General features: G+C 46.9%; 1 protein-coding gene across 5 annotated transcripts in view; it reads right to left on the bottom strand.

Moving 5' to 3' along the window:
- Nucleotides 1-23,031, bottom strand: part of DNMT3A (DNA methyltransferase 3 alpha) — a 340,200-nt gene that overhangs the window by 153,703 nt on the left and 163,466 nt on the right. For all 5 annotated transcript variants that reach the window (XM_063914961.1, XM_063914960.1, XM_063914958.1 and 2 more), the window contains exons 4-5: nucleotides 15,545-15,887; nucleotides 14,197-14,246 (exon numbers count right to left, since the gene is read on the bottom strand). In XM_063914961.1, coding sequence (XP_063771031.1) covers nucleotides 14,197-14,246; nucleotides 15,545-15,887 — 393 coding nt within the window. The remainder of the gene's footprint in view (nucleotides 1-14,196; nucleotides 14,247-15,544; nucleotides 15,888-23,031) is intronic.

Below are 23,031 nucleotides of genomic sequence, written 5' to 3' on the forward strand. Positions count from 1 at the left end.
TGTTCAGGTTGGAGATGGGCTAATGTTGGGGTCAGGACTGGGGGTGTTCGGGCTGGGGCTATGGCTAATGTTGGGGTCAGGACTGGGGGTGTTCGGGTTGGGGCTATGGCTAATGTTGGGGTCAGGACTGGGGGTGTTCGGGTTGGAGATGGGCTAATGTTGGGGTCAGGACTGGGGGTGTTTGGGTTGGGGCTATCGCTAATGTTGGGGTCAGGACTGGGGGTGTTTGGGCTGGAGCTATGGCTAATGTTGGGGTCAGGACTGGGGGTGTTCGGGTTGGGGCCAGGGTTGCCTTAGGGTTAGGGCCAGAGTTAGAAGACAAATACATAACATCGGTGTTATCATGCTGAATGTCAGCCTTATGAACATATCAAAATATTCAATGTTTGTGACTGTCCACCAGATATACCCCCCCCCCCCCCCCTCCAGTACAGAGATCTAGCTCCCTCGCTGTGTTATAGCGGTACTAGTACTTCTGAGCTGCCATTCACCACAGTGCTACTCTCTAATAAAGACTCTCACCCCTACAATCCATCCTGAATGCAGCTGCGAGGCTAATCTTCCTCACTAGACGGTCATCGTCTGCAGATCCACTCTGTCAGTCCCTCCATTGGTTACCGGTATTCTACCGTATTCAATATAAAACACACAAGGCTATTACCCAAACTGCACCAACATACATCTCCTCACTCATCTCAAAATATCTCCCAACCCGACCTCTCCGCTTTTTACAAGACTCGCTCCCACTCATGATTGCAGGACTTTCATCGGGCTGCATCCACTCTGTGGAATGCCCTGCCACGCTCAATAACAATCTCCAAACCTTCAAGCGTTCATTGAAAACTCACCTCTTCAGGCAGCTTATCACATTCCAGAACCGCGCACATAACCTTCATGAATATTCTACTTACATCCCCTCTGTACAGTCCACACATGACCTCACATATTTTCTCATTCTTCACTTTCCCATCCTCCTGACCCCAGGCCAACATCATTGTGTGGCCATATCATATAGCCCACCAATGTCCTCTGCAACCTTGCAGGACCATTATGCAATAGATAGCACCTATCCTTGTGTATCAATGCCTATGTTCCTATAGATTGTAAGCTTGCGAGCAGGGCCCTCCTACCTCTATGTCTGTCTGCTATTACACAGACTTGTTCAATTACACGGAATATGCTGTGCTTTATAAGAAACTTAATCTATTCTGGCTGTCTCTGTAGGGTTTTATTTTCCTTATATGGAGTTTTTTTTTCCTTCGGGCACCTACTTTCTGGATAGCACCCGCCCCAGCAATATCAGCCACCGACGCGGACATCCGGCGCTGCTGTATGTTGCCTAATTAATTTATAGCAGCGGATGACGGTAACAGTAAGGAATAGCGACGATTCTTATACAGGTCTCCTCTGATACAGACCTCTAGCTCCTCAGTATATTATATACCTATCTCCTCTGATACAGACCTCTAGCTCCTCAGTATATTATATACCTATCTCCTCTGATACAGACCTCTAGCTCCTCAGTGTATTATATACCTATCTCCTCTGATACAGACCTCTAGCTCCTCAGTGTATTATATACCTATCTCCTCTGATACAGACCTCTAGCTTTTCAGCGTATTATATACCAGTCTCCTCTGATACAGACCTCTAGCTCCTCAGCGTATTATATACCTATCTCCTCTGATACAGACCTCTAGCTTAGCTCTTCAGTGTATTATATACCTATCTCCTCTGATACAGACCTCTAGCTCCTCAGCGTATTATATACCGATCTCCTCTGATACAGTCCTCTACTGTGGCTCCTCAGCATATTATACACCTATCTCCTCTGATACAGACCTCTAGCTCCTCAGCGTATTATATACCTATCTCCTCTGATACAGACCTCTAGCTCCTCATCGTATTATATACCTATCTCCTCTGATACAGACCTCTACTGTAGCTCCTTAGCATATTATACACCTATCTCCTCTGATACAGACCTCTAGCTCCTCAGCGTATTATATACCGATCTCCTCTGATACAGACCTCTAGCTCCTCATCGTATTATGGCCCTCATTCCGAGTTGATCGGTCGGTATTTTTCATCGCATCGCAATGAAAATCCGCTTAGTACGCATGCGCAATATTCGCACTGCGACTGCGCCAAGTAATTTAACAATGAAGATAGTATTTTTACTCACGGCTTTTTCATCGCTCCGGCGATCGTAATGTGATTGACAGGAAATGGGTGTTACTGGGCGGAAACACGGCGTTTTATGGGCGTGTGGATGAAAACGCTACCGTTTCCGGAAAAAACGCAGGAGTGGCTGGAGAAACGGGGGAGTGTCTGAGCGAACGCTGGGTGTGTTTGTGACGTCAAACCAGGAACGACAAGCACTGAACTGATCGCACAGGCAGAGTAAGGTTGAAGTTACTCAGAAACTGCAAAGTAGTTTGTAATCGCAATATTGCGAATACATCGGTCGCAATTTTAAGAAGCTAAGATACACTCCCAGTAGGTGTAGGCTTAGCGTGTGTAACTCTGCTAAATTCGCCTTGCGACCGATCAACTCGGAATGAGGGCCACTATACCTATCTCCTCTGATACAGTCCTCTACTGTAGCTCATCAGCATCTTATATACCTATCTCCTCTGATACAGACCTCTAGCTCCTCAGTGTATTATATACCTATCTCCTCTGATACACACCTCTAGCTCTTCAGCGTATTATATACCTATCTCCTCTGATACAGACCTCTAGCTCCTCAGTGTATTATATACCTATCTCCTCTGATACAGACCTCTAGCTCCTCATTGTATTATATACTGATCTCCTCTGATACAGACCTCTAGCTCCTCATCGTATTATATACTGATCTCCTCTGATACAGACCTCTAGCTCCTCAGTGTATTATATACCTATCTCCTCTAATACAGACCTCAAGCGCTTCAGCATTTTATATACCTATCTCCTCTGATACAGACCTCTAGCTCCTCAGCGTATTATATACCGATCTCCTCTGATACAGACCTCTAGCTCCTCATCGTATTATATACCGATCTCCTCTGATACAGACCTCTAGCTCCTCAGCATTTTATATACCTATCTCCTCTGATACAGACCTCTAGCTCCTCATTGTATTATATACCGATCTCCTCTGATACAGACCTCTAGCTCCTCATTGTATTATATACCGAGCTCCTCTGATACAGACCTCTAGCTCCACAGTGTATTATATAGTATCACCTCTGATACACACCTCTAACTCCTCAGTGTATTATTATATACCTATCTCCTCTGATACAGACCTCTAGCTTCTTATATACCTATCTCCTCTGATACAGACCTCTAGCTCCTCAGCGTATTACATATCAGTCTCCTCTGATACATAGCTCTACTGTAGCTCCTCAATGTATTACATACCTATCTCCTCTGATACAGACCTCTAGCTCCTCAGTGTATTATATACTTATCTCCTCTGGTACAGACCTCTAGTTCCTCAGCATATTACATACATACAGTATCTCCTCTGATACAGACCTCTAGCTCCTCAGCGTATTATATACCAATCTCCTCTGATACAGACCTCTAGCTCCTCAGCGTACTATATACCAATCTCCTCTGATACTGACCTCTAGCTTCTCAGCATCTTATATACCTATCTCCTCTGATACAGACCTCTAGCTCCTCAGTGTATTATATACCTATCTCCTCTTATACAGACCTCTAGCTCCTCAGTGTATTATATACCGATCTCCTCTGATACACACCTCTAGATACTCACGCCTTCAAGTGTACATACAGTGCATCTGCAAAGTATTCACAGCGCTTCACTTTTTCCACATTTTGTTATGTTACAGCCTTATTTTTTTGAGATTTTTGCAAATTTATTAAAAATATAAAACTCAGAAATCACATGTACATAAGTATTCACAGCCTTTGCCATGAAGCTCAAAATTGTGCTCAGGTGCATCCTGTTTCCATTGATCATCCTTGAGATGTTCCTACAGCTTAATTGGAGTCCACCTGTGGTAAATTCAGTTGATTGGACATGATTGGAAAAGGCACACACCTGTCTGTTTAAGGTCCCACACTTCCAGTGCATGCCTGAGCAGAATCCAAGCATGAAGTCAAAGGAATTATCTGTAGACCTCCGAGACAGCATTGTCTCGATACACAAACCTGGGGAAGGGTACAGAAAAAATAAGAATTTACTTACCGATAATTCTATTTCTCGGAGTCCGTAGTGGATGCTGGGGTTCCTGAAAGGACCATGGGGAACAGCGGCTCCGCAGGAGACAGGGCACAAAAAGTAAAGCTTTTACAGGTCAGGTGGTGTGCACTGGCTCCTCCCCCTATGACCCTCCTCCAGACTCCAGTTAGGTACTGTGCCCGGACGAGCGTACACAATAAGGGAGGATTTTGAATCCCGGGTAAGACTCATACCAGCCACACCAATCACACCGTACAACTTGTGATCTAAACCCAGTTAACAGTATGATAACAGAGGAGCCTCTGAAAGATGGCTCCCTAAACAAAATAACCCGAAATAGTTAACAATAACTATGTACAAGTCTTGCAGATAATCCGCACTTGGGATGGGCGCCCAGCATCCACTACGGACTCCGAGAAATAGAATTATCGGTAAGTAAATTCTTATTTTCTCTATCGTCCTAAGTGGATGCTGGGGTTCCTGAAAGGACCATGGGGATTATACCAAAGCTCCCAAACGGGCGGGAGAGTGCGGATGACTCTGCAGCACCGAATGAGAGAACTCCAGGTCCTCTTTTGCCAGGGTATCAAATTTGTAAAATTTTACAAACGTGTTCTCCCCTGACCACGTAGCTGCTCGGCAGAGTTGTAATGCCGAGACCCCTCGGGCAGCCGCCCAGGATGAGCCCACCTTCCTTGTGGAATGGGCCTTAACAGAATTAGGCTGTGGTAGGCCTGCCACAGAATGTGCAAGTTGAATCGTGTTACAAATCCAACGAGCAATCGACTGCTTAGAAGCAGGTGCACCCAACTTGTTGGGTGCATACAGTATAAACAGCGAGTCAGATTTTCTGACTCCAGCCGTCCTTGAAATGTATATCTTTAAGCTCTGACAACGTCCAACAACTTGGAGTCTTCCAAGTCGTTTGTAGCCGCAGGCACTACAATAGGCTGGTTCAGGTGAAACGCTGACACCACCTTCGGGAGAAAATGCGGACGCGTCCGCAGCTCTGCCCTATCTGAATGGAAACTAAAATAAGGACTTTTATAAGATAAAGCCGCCAGTTCTGATACTCTCCTGGCCGAAGCCAGGGCCAGTAACATAGTCACTTTCCATGTGAGATATTTCAAATCCACCTTCTTAAGTGGTTCAAACCAATGGGATTTGAGGAAATCTAAAACTACATTTAGATCCCACGGTGCCACCGGAGGCACCACAGGAGGCTGTATATGCAGTACTCCTTTGACAAAAGTCTGGACCTCAGGAACTGAGGCCAATTCTTTTTGGAAGAATATAGACAGGGCCGAAATTTGAACCTTAATAGATCCCAATTTGAGACCCATAGACAATCCTGATTGCAGGAAATGTAGGAAACGACCCAGTTGAAATTCCTTCGTCGGAGCATTCCGACCCTCGCACCATGCCACATATTTCCGCCAAATGCGGTGATAATGCTTTGCGGTGACTTCTTTCCTTGCCTTAATCAAGGTAGGAATGACTTCTTCAGGAATGCCTTTTTCTTTTAGAATCTGGCGTTCAACCGCCATGCCGTCAAACGCAGCCGCGGTAAGTCTTGAAAAAGACAAGGACCCTGCTGAGGCAGGTCCCTTCTCAGAGGTAGAGGCCACGGATCGTCCGTGACCATCTCTTGAAGTTCCGGGTACCAAGTCCTTCTTGGCCAATCCGGAGCCACTAGTATCGTTCTTACTCCTCTTTGCCGTATAATCCTCAATACCTTTGGTATGAGAGGCAGAGGAGGAAACACATATACCGACTGGTACACCCAAGGTGTTACCAGCGCATCCACAGCTATTGCCTGCGGATCTCTTGACCTGGCGCAATACCTGTCCAGTTTTTTGTTGAGGCGAGACGCCATCATGTCCACCATTGGTTTTTCCCAACGGTTTATTATCATGAGGAAAACTTCTGAATGAAGTTCCCACTCTCCCGGGTGAAGATCGTGTCTGCTGAGGAAGTCTGCTTCCCAGTTGTCCACGTCCGGGATGAATACTGCTGACAATGCTATCACGTGATTCTCCGCCCAGCGAAGGATCCTGGCAGCTTCTGCCATTGCACTCCTGCTTCTTGTGCCGCCCTGTCTGTTTACATGGGCGACTGCCGTGATGTTGTCCGACTGGATCAACACCGGTCTTCCTTGAAGCAGAGGTTCCGCCTGGTTTAGAGCATTGTAGATTGCTCTTAGTTCCAGAATGTTTATGTGAAGAGACTTTTCCAGGCTCGTCCACACTCCCTGGAAGTTTCTTCCCTGTGTGACTGCTCCCCAGCCTCTCAGGCTGGCGTCCGTGGTCACCAGGATCCAATCCTGTATGCCGAATCTGCGGCCCTCCAGTAGATGAGCCTCCTGCAACCACCACAGAAGAGATACCCTTGTCCTTGGAGACAGGGTTATCCGCTGATGCATCTGAAGATGCGATCCGGACCATTCGTCCAGCAAATCTCCCTGAAAATGTTTTGCGTGAGATCTGCCGAATGGAATCGCTTCGTAAGAAGCCACCATTTTTCCCAGGCCTCCTGTGCATTAATGCACTGATACTTGGCCTGGTTTTAGGAGGTTTCTGACTAGGTCGGATAACTCCCTGGCTTTCCCCTCCAGGAGAAATACCTTTTTCTGGACTATGCCCAGAATCATTCCTGGGAACAGCAGACGTATCATCGGAAAACACAGCTGCGATTTTTGGAATATTTAGAATCCACTCGTGCTATCGTAGAACTACTTTAGATAGTTCTTTTCCGACCTCCAACTGTTCTCTGGAACTTGCCCCTTTCAGGATATCGTCCAAGTAAGGGATAATTAAGATGCCCTTTTCTTTGAAGAGAGTCATCTTTTCGGCCATTACCTTGGTAAAGGCCCGGGGTGCCGTGGATAATTCAACGGCAACTTTTGAAACTGATATTGACAGTTCTGTATCACGAACCCGATGTACCCTTGTTGAGAAGGGCAAATTTGGACATGGAGGTAATCCTTGATGTCCAGGGACACCATATAGTCCCCTTCTTTCCGGTTCGCTATCACTGCTCTGAGTGACTCCATCTTGATTTGAACCTTTATGTAAGTGTTCAAAGATTTCAGATTTAGACTATGTCTCACCAAGCCGTCTGGCTTCAGTACCACCATATAGTGTGGAAGACTAATACCCTTTTCCTTGTTGTAGGAGGGGTACTTTGATTATCACCTGCTGGAAATACAGCTTGTGAATTTTTCCCAATACTGCCTCCCTGTTGGAGGGAGCCGTTGGTAACGCAGACTTCAGGAACCTGCGAGGAAAAGATGTCTCGACTCTCCAATCTGTACCCCTGGGATAATACTAGTACGATCCAGGGGTCAACTTGCGAGTGATCCCACTGCGCGTTGAGACTCTTGAGACTACACCCCCACCTAACCTGAGTCCGCTTACACGGCCCCAGCGTCATGCTGGGGACTTGGCAGACGCGGTGGAAGGCTTCCTTTCCTGGGAAGGAGCTGTCTGCTGCAGTCTACTTCCCTTTCCTCTATGTCTGGGCAGATATGACTGGCCTTTTGCCCGCTTGCCCTCATGGGAACGGAAGGATTGAGGCTGAAAAGACGGTGTCTGTTTCTGCTGAGATGTAACTTGGGGTAAAAAGGTTGGATTTCCAGCTGTTGCCGAGACCCCCAGGTCCGTTGGACCGACCCCAAATAACTCTTTCCCTTTATACGGCCATACTTCCATGTGTCGTATGGGATATGTATCACCTGACCACTGTCGTGTCCATGACATCTTCTGGGAGATATGGATCACGCACTTATTTTGATGCCAGAGTGCACATATCCCTCTGTGCATCTCGCATACATAAATATATAATGCATCCTATTAAATGCTCTATATCAATCAAATATTTTCAGTCAGGGAAACCGACCAAGCCAACCCAGCACTGCATCTCCAGGCTGATGGCGATCGCTGGTCGCAGTATAACCACCTTATGTGTGTATATACTTTTTAGGATATTTTTCCAGCTGCCTATCAGCTGGCTCCTTGAGGGCGGCCGTATCTGGCGACGGTAACGCCACTTGATAAGCGTGTGAGCGCCTTATTCATTCCCAACGCGCCCTAACTTCTGGCGGGAAAGGGTATAACGCCAATATTTGCTATCGGGGTAAACCCACGCATCATCACACACTTTATTTTATTTTATCTGATTCAGGAAAAACTACAGGTAGTTTTTTCACTCCCACATAATACCCTTTTTTGTGGTACTTGTAGTATCAGAAATATGTAACACCTCCTTCATTGCCCTTAACGTGTGGCCCTAATAAGGAATACGTTTGTTTATTCACCGTCGACACTGGATTCAGTGTCGGTGTCTGTGTCTGTGTCGACCGACTGAGGTAAATGGGCGTTATTAAAAACCCCTGACGGTGTTTCTGAGACGCCTGGACCGGTACTAATTGTTTGTCGGCCGTCTCATGTCGTCAACCGACCTTGCAGCGTGTTGACATTCTCACGTAATTCCCTAAATAAGCCATCCATACCGGTGTCGACTCCCTAGAGAGTGACATCACCATCATAGGCAATTGCTCCGCCTCCTCCAACATCGTCCTCATACATGTCGACACACACGTACCGACACACAGCACACACACCGGGAATGCTCTGACAGAGGACAGGACCCCACTAGCCCTTTGGAGAGACAGAGGGAGAGTTTGCCAGCACACACCAAAAAAACGCTATAATTACATAGGGACAACCTTATATAAGTGTTTCTCCCTTATAGCATCTTTAATATATTTATGTCGCCAATTTAGTGCCCCCCCTCTCTGTTTAAACCCTGTTTCTGTAGTGCAGTGCAGGGGAGAGCCTGGGAGCCTTCTCTCCAGCCTTTCTGTGAGAGAAAATGGCGCTGTGTGCTGAGGAGATAGGCCCCGCCCCTTTTTCGGCGGGCTCGTCTCCCGCTATTTATTGTATTTAGGCAGGGGTTAAATATCTCCATATAGCCTCTGGGGGCTATATGTGAGGTATTTTTAGCCTTATATAGGTTTACATTTGCCTCCCAGGGCGCCCCCCCCCAGCGCCCTGCACCCTCAGTGACTGCCGTGTGAAGTGTGCTGAGAGGAAAATGGCGCACAGCTGCAGTGCTGTGCGCTACCTTTAGAAGACTGCAGGAGTCTTCAGCCGCCGATTCTGGACCTCTTCTTGCTTCAGCATCTGCGAGGGGGCCGGCGGCGAGGCTCCGGTGACCATCCAGGCTGTACCTGTGATCGTCCCTCTGGAGCTTCATGTCCAGTAGCCAAGAAGCCAATCCATCCTGCACGCAGGTGAGTTCACTTCTTCTCCCCTCTGTCCCTCGTTGCAGTGATCCTGTTGCCAGCAGGAATCACTGTAAAATAAAAAACCTAAGCTAAACTTCTCTAAGCAGCTCTTTATGAGAGCCACCTAGAATTGCACCCTTCTCGGCCGGGCACAAAAATCTAACTGGAGTCTGGAGGAGGGTCATAGGGGGAGGAGCCAGTGCACACCACCTGACCTGTAAAAGCTTTACTTTTTGTGCCCTGTCTCCTGCGGAGCCGCTGTTCCCCATGGTCCTTTCAGGAACCCCAGCATCCACTTAGGACGATAGAGAAATATCTGTTGCTTTGAAGGTCCCAATGAGCACAGTGGCCTCCATCATCCGTAAATGGAAGAAGTTCAGAACCACCAGGACACTTATTAGAGTTGGCCGCCCGTCTAAACTAAGCGATCGGGGGAGGAAGGGAGGTGACCGAGAACCCGATGGTCACTCTGTCAGAGCTACAGCATTCCTCTGTGGAGAGAGGAGAACCTTCCAGAAGGACAACCATCTCTGTAGCAATCAGGCCTGTATGGTAAAGTGGCCAGACGGAAGCCACTCCTTCATAAAAAGCATATGGCAGCCCGCCTGGAGTTTTCCAAAATGCACCGGAAGGACTCTCAGACCATGAGAAACAAAATTCTCTGGACTGATGAGACATAGGAGGCAATTCTTAGTTGATCGCAGCAGGAATTTTGTTAGCAATTGGGCAAAACCATGTGCACTGCAGGGGGGGCAGATATAACATGTGTAGAGAGAGTTAGATTTGGGTGGGTTACTTTGTTTCTGTGCAGGGTAAATACTGGCTGCTTTATTTTGACACTGCAATTTAGATTGCATATTGAACACACCCCACCCAAATCTAACTCTCTCTGCACATGTTATATCTGCCTCCCCTGCAGTGCACATGGTTTTGCCCAATTGCTAACAAAATTCCTGCTGCGATCAACTCAGAATTACCCCCATAGATTGAACTCTTTGGAGTGAATGCCAGGCGTCATGTTTGGAGGAAACCAGGCACCGCTCATCACCAGGCCAATACCATCCCTACAGTGAAGCATGGTGGTGGCAGCATCATGCTGTGGGGATGTTTTTCAGCGGCAGGAACTGGGAGACTAGTCAGGATAGAGGGAAAGATGAATGCAGCAATGTACAGAGACATCCTGGATGAAAACCTGCTCCAGATCGCACCTGACCTCAGACTGGGACGATGGTTCATCTTTCAGCAGGACAATGACCCTAAGCACACAGCCAAGATATCAAAGGAGTGGCTTCAGGACAACTCTGTGAATGTCCTTGAGTGGCCCAGCTAGAGCCCAGACTTGAATCCGATTGAACATCTCTGGAGAGATCTGAAAATGGTTGTGCAACGACGCTTCCCATCCAACCTGATGGAGCTTGAGAGGTGCTGCAAAGAGGAATGGGCGAAACTGCCCAAAAACTAGGTGTGCCAAGCTTGAGGCATCATATTCAAAAAGACTTGAGGCTGTAACTGCTGCCAAAGGTGCATCAACAAAGTATTGAGCAGGCTGTGAATACTTATGTACATGTGATTTCTTAGTTTTTTTTATTTTTAACAAATTTGCAAAAATAAAAACTTTTTTCACATTGTCATTCTGGGGTATTGTGTGTAGAATTTTTGGGGGAAAAAAATATGTTATTCCATTTTTGAATAAGGCTGTAACATAACAAAATGTAGGAAAAGTGAAGCGCTGTGAATACTTTCCGGGTGCACTGTATACAGTAAATACACAATATAAGATTTATATGGAAGTGGCCCTAGGCTGCACACCCTAACTGCAAGTCTTGTAGTTAGGGTGTGCAGTCTAGGACCCCTTCCCTATATATCCTGTAATGTGTCGTTATATGTACACTTGAAGGTTTGAGACCCCTTCAGCCTGGAGTAGCACCCCTCCCTCGCCGGTCATTGACTGATTTTATGTAAGGCACCTAGCATTGTCTAACTGCACATTTGAACAGGGCACACTTAAGGAAAGACCCATAAACGTATATGTCAGTTGTGGGGTGAGTTTTGTGGCGTGAGGCCCCCTGGATTGCTGTGACTGAACTGCTCCAGGGAATCACAAAATAATACTTTCTTTAGTACTCTAGCACATTTATTGTTTGTTTGTTTGTATGTAACAACTTTCACACATTTATTCTCACCCCTGTAACACATGCAGTATTTGCTATTATCCATCTAACTTTCTCACACATTTCACTTTCCTCACTAGCGTGATGCCTTGGGGTGGTCTTGGTTGGGCTGGTTTTGGGGGTGTCCCACGCCCCCTAGACATCAACCCTTAGCATGTTAGGGAGTTACCACATTATGAGATTACTGTGACATGGTGGGTAAGACCGTAATTTTGGCCAAGATGAAGGCAAAAAACCTCTGATTTCAAAATATATTACAATTATGAATAGTAATGTTTGAATAGTGTAACTTCAATCATTCTCTATGTGTATGCATTATATATCACTGGGATCTGGCATGGATTATATATCACTGGGATCTGGTATAGATTATATATCATTGGGATCTGGCATGGATTATATATCACTGGGATCTGGCATGGAACATATATCTCCGGGATCTGGCACGGATCATATATCTCCGGGATCTGCCATAGATTATATATCTCCGGGATCTGGCATGGAGTATATATCACTGGGATCTGGCATGGAGTATATATCACTGGGATCTGGCATGGAGTATATATCACTGGGATCTGGCATGGAGTATATATCACCGGGATCTGGCATGTAGTATATATCACCGGGATCTGGCATGGAGCATATATCACCGGGATCTGGCATGGAGTATATATCACTGGGATCTGGCATGGAGTATACATCACCGGGATCTAGCAAGGATTATACATTACTGGGATCTGGCATGGATTATATATTACTGGGATCTGGCATGGATTATATATCACTGGGATCTGGCATGGATTATATATCACTGGGATCTGGCATGGATTATATATCACCGGGATGTGGCATGGAGTATATATCACCGGGATGTGGCATGGAGTATATATCACTGGGATCTGGCATGGAGTATATATCACTGGGATCTGGCATGGATTATATATCAGAGTGATCTGGCATGGATTATTTATATCACCGGGATCTGGTATAGATTATATATCATTGGGATCTGGCATGGAGTATATATCACCGGGATCTGGCATGGAGTATATATCACCGGGATCTGGCATGGAGTGTTTATCACTGGGATCTGGCATGGAGTATATATCACTGGGATCTGGCATGGAGTATACATCACCGGGATCTGGCATGGAGTATACATCACCGGGATCTAGCAAGGATTATACATTACTGGGATCTGGCATGGATTATATATTACTGGGATCTGGCATGGATTATATATCACTGGGATCTGGCATGGATTATATATCACTGGGATCTGGCATGGATTATATATTACTGGGATCTGGCATGGATTATATATCACTGGGATCTGGCATGGAGTATATATCACTGGGATCTGGCATGGATTATATATCATAGTGATCTGGCATGGATTATTTATATCACCGGGATCTGGTATAGATTATATATCATTGGGATCTGGCATGGATTATATATCACTGGGATCTGGCATGGATTATATATGTTACTGGGATCTGGCATGGATTATATATCACTGGGATCTGGCATGGGGTATATATCATAGTGATCTGGCATGGATTATTTATATCACCGGGATCTGATATAGATTATATATCATTGGGATCTGGCATGGAGTATATATCACTGCGATCTGGCATGGATTATATATCACTGGGATCTGGCATGGATTATATATCACTGGGATCTGGCATGGATTATATATCACTGGGATCTGGCATGGATTATATATCAGAGTGATCTGGCATGGATTATTTATATCACCGGGATCTGGTATAGATTAAATATCATTGGGATCTGGCATGAATTATATATCACTGGGATCTGGTATAGATTATATATCATTGGGATCTGGCATAGATTTATATTACTGGGATCTGGCATGGATTATATATCACTGGGATCTGGCATGGAGTATATATCACTGGGATCTGGCATGGAGTATATATCACTGGGGTCTGGCATGGATTATATATCATAGTGATCTGGCATGGATTATTTATATCACCGGGATCTGGTATAGATTATATATCATTGGGATCTGGCATGGAGTATATATCACTGGGATCTGGCATGGATTATATATCCTAGTGATCTGGCATGGATTATATATCATAGTGATCTGGCATGGATTATTTATATCACCGGGATCTGGTATAGATTATATATCATTGGGATCTGGCATGGATTATATATCATAGTGATCTGGAAATGATGGGACAGTAACCGAAGCTCAGCACAATGTCGCATGTGGCTAGGTCTGAGCTGCTGTCACACGAGCAGCCAATTACAGAATGCCTGTCCTGTGCCGCTGACCACCATTTCTCAGCAGCCAGAGTGATTACTGGCCAGTGACAGACCACATTTAGCCACGCCGCGGAGACGCCCGCCACCGGCGTAACTTCCCTCTTTACCATTAGCGCTACGGAAGAGCCGGAGTGTAGCTGGCTGACCACAAGACGCAGACCTCTGCATGAGCAGCGGCAGTTCAGCCTGTAGTATATATTATGATAGTATGATGGCGGTCTGATCCTCACCTCTGATTTGGGAGATCCCGAGTCCTCGTCCTCCTTCTCTTCTTCTTTATCTAAACAGACAAATAGCACAATATAAATGAACAAACGATGATGATGACGTTACTGTATTTGCCGCAACGTACTGTAAGACTGCGCCGCTCTCTCTGGCAGATGGACCAGACACTTTCCTAAGACTGAAAGACAACACGCACCCTACAAATAACCCAGGATAAGGGCAGGAAGGCCTGTCTGCGCCATGTGCATATTATCACACATCCACTGGGCATCTATGAATCGGGGGCCAGAGTACAGTCTGACACACTGTCAGTCCGCAACCGGTCCGGACCCAGGGCTCGCACCCTCACCCATGCCGCAACGTGGGCTGCAGCCTCGTCCCGGCGGAGATCAGATTGCTCCATTACACACCGCTCTAAGGGGGTCATTCAGATGTGATCGCTGCTGTGCGTTCTCGCGCAGCGGGCGATCGGGTAGTAACTACGCATGCACAGCAATGCGCACGAGCGTCGCACAGCAATAAAGGGCATCGCCAGTCAGCAATCAGATCTGAATGACCCCCAAAATCAGACTTGCGATGTAACGTTGGTATTCTAATACCTGGCGTTCCCCTAATTACAGCGCAGGCTGTCCTCTTGTTTCTTATTGCGCTGTACCAGGATGACCCGGCTTCTTGTTATTGTTCAGCTTTCGCGTTCTCTTGCTGCCTCCTACTTCCGCACTCCTCCCCCTATTCCGCCACTTTCTGCTCATCGTACGTTTCCAAATAAACAGGACTTTTGCAAATAAAAGCAGCTTCTGAGAAACGCAAAAGGAGCATGGCGGACACAATGATGAAGGTGGGAGAGCCGGGCTCTAGCATCCAGGTATAGCGATGAGGAAGCTGCCTATTTCGGGTGCCCGCAGTTTCCTGCTCAGGATGTCTGGGTGAGGCCTCGGTTCTTAGAAAGCCGTCCCGGGGGGCCCAGAGGAAGGCAGACGCGGCTGCAGGAAACGCTGCCTAATCTACGGGTGAGATCAGCTTGTCAATGAGATTATATATATCCTGCAGTAAGGGAGGGGGGGCCCGGGTACTGTGCCAGTCATGTACAGGGGAAAAAGGTGACAGTGCGCCGGTTTGTAGGGCCCCCTAGCAGCTGTATGAGGAATGTGTAACATGCCACCTAATCAATGTGAGAACAGCCATTTTTCTTTAGAAAACCTTTCGTATATTATAGTATACTGCACACTGCCATATTTCTATGGAAGCCCGTCCCATTTTGCAAGTCAGCGACTTGCATCAATAATCTAGCAGCAGGTGGATGCAGTGTGTGTGTGGGGGTGACAGAATTCCCCCCTCAGCTGTAACACTTACTTTTCTCTGCGCTGTCCGACAGACTCCTCCGCCCTCTCTTTTTCGGAGTGGAGATAATCAGGGTGTCGCCCTCGTCCGTGTCCTCCCCGTCGCTCGTCACGCAGCGGCCATTCTCTAGCGCGATCTCCCCATCCTTCGGGCCATCCTGTGCGTGGTCGCACTTCTTCCGGTCCCTGTGGGCACGCTCGGGGCTGACTCTCTCGGGAGTGGGCGTCTCGGGCTTTAGCTGTGTGCCGGCTGCCTCCACTTCTCCGTTGTGTACGGGATCCGGGCGGCCGGTGTTTGAGGACAAGTGGCACTTAGGGACTGAGGTGATGTCTTTGGATGCATTGACGCTTTCCACCTGCACAGAGACAGACCACATAAAGTCACCACAGCAGCCGCAGACTACAGGCAGCAAATACTCATCTCTGCAGGTGGCGGGAGTGTACTTACCTGTAGGGCTGCAGCCAGATCTACCTGTACAGGTGTCAGATGTGTATGTACAGGTGTAAAACCTACCTGTGCATGTGTCAGCTCTACCTGTACAGGTGTCAGATGTGTATGTACAGGTGTAAAACCTACCTGTGCATGTGTCAGCTCTACCTGTACAGGTGTCAGATGTGTATGTACAGGTGTAAAACCTACCTGTGCATGTGTCAGCTCTACCTGTACAGGTGTCGGACCTGCCTCTACATACAGGTGTCAGACCTACCTCTACATACAGGTGTCAGACCTACCTCTACATACAGGTGTCAGACCTACCTCTACATACAGGTGTCAGACCTACCTCTACATACAGGTGTCAGACCTACCTCTACATACAGGTGTCAGACCTATCTCTACATACAGGTGTCAGATCTACCTCTACATACAGGTGTCAGACCTGCCTCTACATACAGGTGTCAGCTCTACCTGCACAGGTGTCTGACCTACCTCTACATACAGGTGTCAGACCTGCCTCTACATACATGTGTCAGATCTACCTCTACATACAGGTGTCAGCTCTACCTGCACAGGTGTCTGACCTACCTCTACATACAGGTGTCTGACCTACCTCTACATACAGGTGTCAGATCTACCTCTACATACAGGTGTCAGATCTACCTCTACATACAGGTGTCAGATCTACCTCTACATACAGGTGTCAGACCTACCTCTACATACAGGTGTCAGACCTACCTCTACATACAGGTGTCAGATCTACCTCTACATACAGGTGTCAGATCTACCTCTACATACAGGTGTCAGATCTACCTCTACATACAGGTGTCAGATCTACCTCTACATACAGGTGTCAGACCTACCTCTACATACAGGTGTCAGACCTACCTCTACATACAGGTGTCAGATCTACCTCTACATACAGGTGTCAGATCTACCTCTACATACAGGTGTCAGATCTACCTCTACATACAGGTGTCAGATCTACCTCTACATACAGGTGTCAGACCTACCTCTACATACAGGTGTCAGACCTACCACTACATACAGGTGTCAGATCTACCTCTACATACAGGTGTCAGATCTACCTCTACATACAGGTGTCAGATCTACCTCTACATACAGGTGTCAGACCTATCTCTACATACAGGTGTCAGACCTACCTCTACATACAGGTGTCAGATCTACCTCTACATACAGGTGTCAGACCTACCTCTACATACAGGTGTCAGATCTACCTCTACATACAGGTGTCAGATCTACCTCTACATACAGGTGTCAGATCTACCTCTACATACAGGTGTCAGACCTACCTCTACATACAGGTGTCAGACCTACCTCTACACACAAGTGTCAGATCTACCTCTACATACAGGTGTCAGACCTACCTCTACATACAGGTGTCAGACCTACCTCTACATACAGGTGTCAGACCTACCTCTACATACAGGTGTCAGACCGACCTCTACATACAGGTGTCAGACCTACCTCTACATACAGGTGTCAGACCTACCTCTACATACAGGTGTCAGACCTACCTCTACATACAGGTGTCAGACCTACCTCTACATACAGGTGTCAGACCTACCTCTACACACAAGTGTCAGATCTACCTCTACATACAGGTGTCAGACCTACCTCTACATACAGGTGTCAGACCTACCTCTACATACAGGTGTCAGACCTACCTCTACATACAGGTGTCAGATCGACCTCTACATACAGGTGTCAGACCTACCTCTACATACAGGTGTCAGACCTACCTCTACATACAAGTGTCAGATCTACCTCTACATACAGGTGTCAGCTCTACCTGCACAGGTGTCAGACCTACCTCTACATACAGGTGTCAAATGTGTATGTACAGGTGTAAGACCTACCTGTGCATGTGTCAGATGTGTATGTAGAGGTGCCAGATCTACCTGTACAGGTGTCAGATGTGTATGTAGAGGTGCCAGATCTACCTGTACAGGTGTCAGATGTGTATGTAGAGGTGCCAGATCTACCTGTACAGGTGTCAGATGTGTATGTAGAGGTGCCAGATCTACCTGTACAGGTGTCAGATGTGTATGTAGAGGTGCCAGATCTACCTGTACAGGTGTCAGATGTGTATGCAGAGGTGCCAGATCTACCTGTACAGGTGTCAGGTGTGTATGTAGAGGTGTCAGATCTACCTGTACAGGTGTCAGATGTGTATGTAGAGGTGTAAAACCTACCTGTGCATGTGTCAGCTCTACCTGCACAGGTGTCTGACCTACCTCTACATACAGGTGTCTGACCTACCTCTACATACAGGTGTCAGATCTACCTCTACATACAGGTGTCAGATCTACCTCTACATACAGGTGTCAGACCTACCTCTACATACAGGTGTCAGACCTACCTCTACATACAGGTGTCAGATCTACCTCTACATACAGGTGTCAGATCTACCTCTACATACAGGTGTCAGATCTACCTCTACATACAGGTGTCAGACCTACCTCTACATACAGGTGTCAGACCTACCTCTACATACAGGTGTCAGACCTACCTCTACATACAGGTGTCAGATCTACCTCTACATACAGGTGTCAGATCTACCTCTACATACAGGTGTCAGATCTACCTCTACATACAGGTGTCAGATCTACCTCTACATACAGGTGTCAGATCTACCTCTACATACAGGTGTCAGACCTATCTCTACATACAGGTGTCAGACCTACCTCTACATACAGGTGTCAGATCTACCTCTACATACAGGTGTCAGATCTACCTCTACATACAGGTGTCAGATCTACCTCTACATACAGGTGTCAGACCTATCTCTACATACAGGTGTCAGACCTACCTCTACATACAGGTGTCAGATCTACCTCTACATACAGGTGTCAGACCTACCTCTACATACAGGTGTCAGATCTACCTCTACATACAGGTGTCAGATCTACCTCTACATACAGGTGTCAGATCTACCTCTACATACAGGTGTCAGACCTACCTCTACATACAGGTGTCAGACCTACCTCTACACACAAGTGTCAGATCTACCTCTACATACAGGTGTCAGACCTACCTCTACATACAGGTGTCAGACCTACCTCTACATACAGGTGTCAGACCTACCTCTACATACAGGTGTCAGACCGACCTCTACATACAGGTGTCAGACCTACCTCTACATACAGGTGTCAGACCTACCTCTACATACAGGTGTCAGACCTACCTCTACATACAGGTGTCAGACCTACCTCTACATACAGGTGTCAGACCTACCTCTACACACAAGTGTCAGATCTACCTCTACATACAGGTGTCAGACCTACCTCTACATACAGGTGTCAGACCTACCTCTACATACAGGTGTCAGACCTACCTCTACATACAGGTGTCAGATCGACCTCTACATACAGGTGTCAGACCTACCTCTACATACAGGTGTCAGACCTACCTCTACATACAAGTGTCAGATCTACCTCTACATACAGGTGTCAGCTCTACCTGCACAGGTGTCAGACCTACCTCTACATACAGGTGTCAAATGTGTATGTACAGGTGTAAGACCTACCTGTGCATGTGTCAGATGTGTATGTAGAGGTGCCAGATCTACCTGTACAGGTGTCAGATGTGTATGTAGAGGTGCCAGATCTACCTGTACAGGTGTCAGATGTGTATGTAGAGGTGCCAGATCTACCTGTACAGGTGTCAGATGTGTATGTAGAGGTGCCAGATCTACCTGTACAGGTGTCAGATGTGTATGCAGAGGTGCCAGATCTACCTGTACAGGTGTCAGATGTGTATGTAGAGGTGTCAGATCTACCTGTACAGGTGTCAGATGTGTATGTAGAGGTGTAAAACCTACCTGTGCATGTGTCAGCTCTACCTGTACAGGTGTCGGACCTGCCTCTACATACAGGTGTCAGATCTACCTCTACATACAGGTGTCAGACCTACCTCTACATACAGGTGTCAGATCTACCTCTACATACAGGTGTCAGATCTACCTCTACATACAGGTGTCAGACCTACCTCTACATACAGGTGTCAGCTCTACCTGCATAGGTGTCTGACCTACCTCTACATACAGGTGTCAGACCTACCTCTACATACAGGTGTCAGATCTACCTATACAGGTATCAGATCTGTATGTACAGGTGTAAAACCTACCTGTGCATGTGTCAGCTCTACCTGTACAGGTGTCAGATGTGTATGTAGAGGTGTAAAACCTACCTGTGCATGTGTCAGCTCTACCTGTACAGGTGTCGGACCTGCCTCTACATACAGGTGTCAGATCTACCTCTACATACAGGTGTCAGACCTACCTCTACATACAGGTGTCAGATCTACCTCTACATACAGGTGTCAGACCTACCTCTACATACAGGTGTCAGATCTACCTCTACATACAGGTGTCAGATCTACCTCTACATACAGGTGTCAGACCTACCTCTACATACAGGTGTCAGACCTACCTCTACATACAGGTGTCAGACCTACCTCTACATACAGGTGTCAGACCTACCTCTACACACAAGTGTCAGCTCTACCTCTACATACAGGTGTCAGACCTACCTCTACATACAGGTGTCAGACCTACCTCTACATACAGGTGTCAGACCTACCTCTACATACAGGTGTCAGACCGACCTCTACATACAGGTGTCAGACCTACCTCTACATACAGGTGTCAGACCTACCTCTACATACAAGTGTCAGATCTACCTCTACATACAGGTGTCAGCTCTACCTGCACAGGTGTCAGACCTACCTCTACATACAGGTGTCAAATGTGTATGTACAGGTGTAAGACCTACCTGTGCATGTGTCAGATGTGTATGTAGAGGTGCCAGATCTACCTGTACAGGTGTCAGATGTGTATGTAGAGGTGCCAGATCTACCTGTACAGGTGTCAGATGTGTATGTAGAGGTGTCAGATCTACCTGTACAGGTGTCAGATGTGTATGTAGAGGTGCCAGATCTACCTGTACAGGTGTCAGATGTGTATGTAGAGGTGCCAGATCTACCTGTACAGGTGTCAGATGTGTATGTAGAGGTGCCAGATCTACCTGTACAGGTGTCAGATGTGTATGTAGAGGTGTCAGATCTACCTGTACAGGTGTCAGATGTGTATGTAGAGGTGTCAGATGTGTATGTAGAGGTGTCAGATCTACCTGTACAGGTGTCAGATCTACCTGTACAGGTGTCAGATGTGTATGTAGAGGTGCCAGATCTACCTGTACAGGTGTCAGATGTGTATGTACAGGTGTAAAACCTACCTGTGCATGTGTCAGCTCTACCTGTACAGGTGTCAGATGTGTATGTACAGGTGTAAAACCTACCTGTGCATGTGTCAGCTCTACCTGTACAGGTGTCGGACCTGCCTCTACATACAGGTGTCAGACCTAACTCTACATACAGGTGTCAGACCTACCTCTACATACAGGTGTCAGACCTATCTCTACATACAGGTGTCAGATCTACCTCTACATACAGGTGTCAGACCTATCTCTACATACAGGTGTCAGATCTACCTCTACATACAGGTGTCAGACCTGCCTCTACATACAGGTGTCAGACCTACCTCTACATACAGGTGTCAGACCTACCTCTACATACAGGTGTCAGACCTACCTCTACATACAGGTGTCAGACCTACCTCTACATACAGGTGTCAGATCTACCTCTACATACAGGTGTCAGCTCTACCTGCACAGGTGTCTGACCTACCTCTACATACAGGTGTCAGACCTGCCTCTACATACATGTGTCAGATCTACCTCTACATACAGGTGTCAGCTCTACCTGCACAGGTGTCTGACCTACCTCTACATACAGGTGTCTGACCTACCTCTACATACAGGTGTCAGATCTACCTCTACATACAGGTGTCAGATCTACCTCTACATACAGGTGTCAGATCTACCTCTACATACAGGTGTCAGACCTACCTCTACATACAGGTGTCAGATCTACCTCTACATACAGGTGTCAGATCTACCTCTACATACAGGTGTCAGACCTACCTCTACATACAGGTGTCAGACCTACCTCTACATACAGGTGTCAGTTCTACCTGCATAGGTGTCTGACCTACCTCTACATACAGGTGTCAGATCTACCTCTACATACAGGTGTCAGACCTACCTCTACATACAGGTGTCAGATCTACCTCTACATACAGGTGTCAGACCTACCTCTACATACAGGTGTCAGACCTACCTCTACATACAGGTGTCAGACCTACCTCTACATACAGGTGTCAGACCTACCTCTACACACAAGTGTCAGATCTACCTCTACATACAGGTGTCAGACCTACCTCTACATACAGGTGTCAGACCTACCTCTACATACAAGTGTCAGATCTACCTCTACATACAGGTGTCAGCTCTACCTGCACAGGTGTCAGACCTACCTCTACATACAGGTGTCAAATGTGTATGTACAGGTGTAAGACCTACCTGTGCATGTGTCAGATGTGTATGTAGAGGTGCTAGATCTACCTGTACAGGTGTCAGATGTGTATGTAGAGGTGCCAGATCTACCTGTACAGGTGTCAGATGTGTATGTAGAGGTGCCAGATCTACCTGTACAGGTGTCAGATGTGTATGTAGAGGTGTCAGATCTACCTGTACAGGTGTCAGATGCGTATGTAGAGGTGTCAGATCTACCTGTACAGGTGTCAGATCTGTATGTAGAGGTGCCAGATCTACCTGTACAGGTGTCAGATGTGTATGTAGAGGTGTCAGATCTACCTGTACAGGTGTCAGATGTGTATGTAGAGGTGCCAGATCTACCTGTACAGGTGTCAGATGTGTATGTAGAGGTGTCAGATCTACCTGTACAGGTGTCAGATGTGTATGTAGTGGTGCCAGATCTACCTGTACAGGTGTCAGATGTGTATGTAGAGGTGCCAGATCTACCTGTACAGGTGTCAGATGTGTATGTAGAGGTGCCAGATCTACCTGTACAGGTGTCAGATGTGTATGTAGAGGTGCCAGATCTACCTGTACAGGTGTCAGATGTGTATGTAGAGGTGCCAGATCTACCTGTACAGGTGTCAGATGTGTATGTAGAGGTGC

Source organism: Pseudophryne corroboree, chromosome 4, assembly GCF_028390025.1.
Source record: "Pseudophryne corroboree isolate aPseCor3 chromosome 4, aPseCor3.hap2, whole genome shotgun sequence".
Lineage (NCBI taxonomy): Eukaryota > Metazoa > Chordata > Amphibia > Anura > Myobatrachidae > Pseudophryne > Pseudophryne corroboree.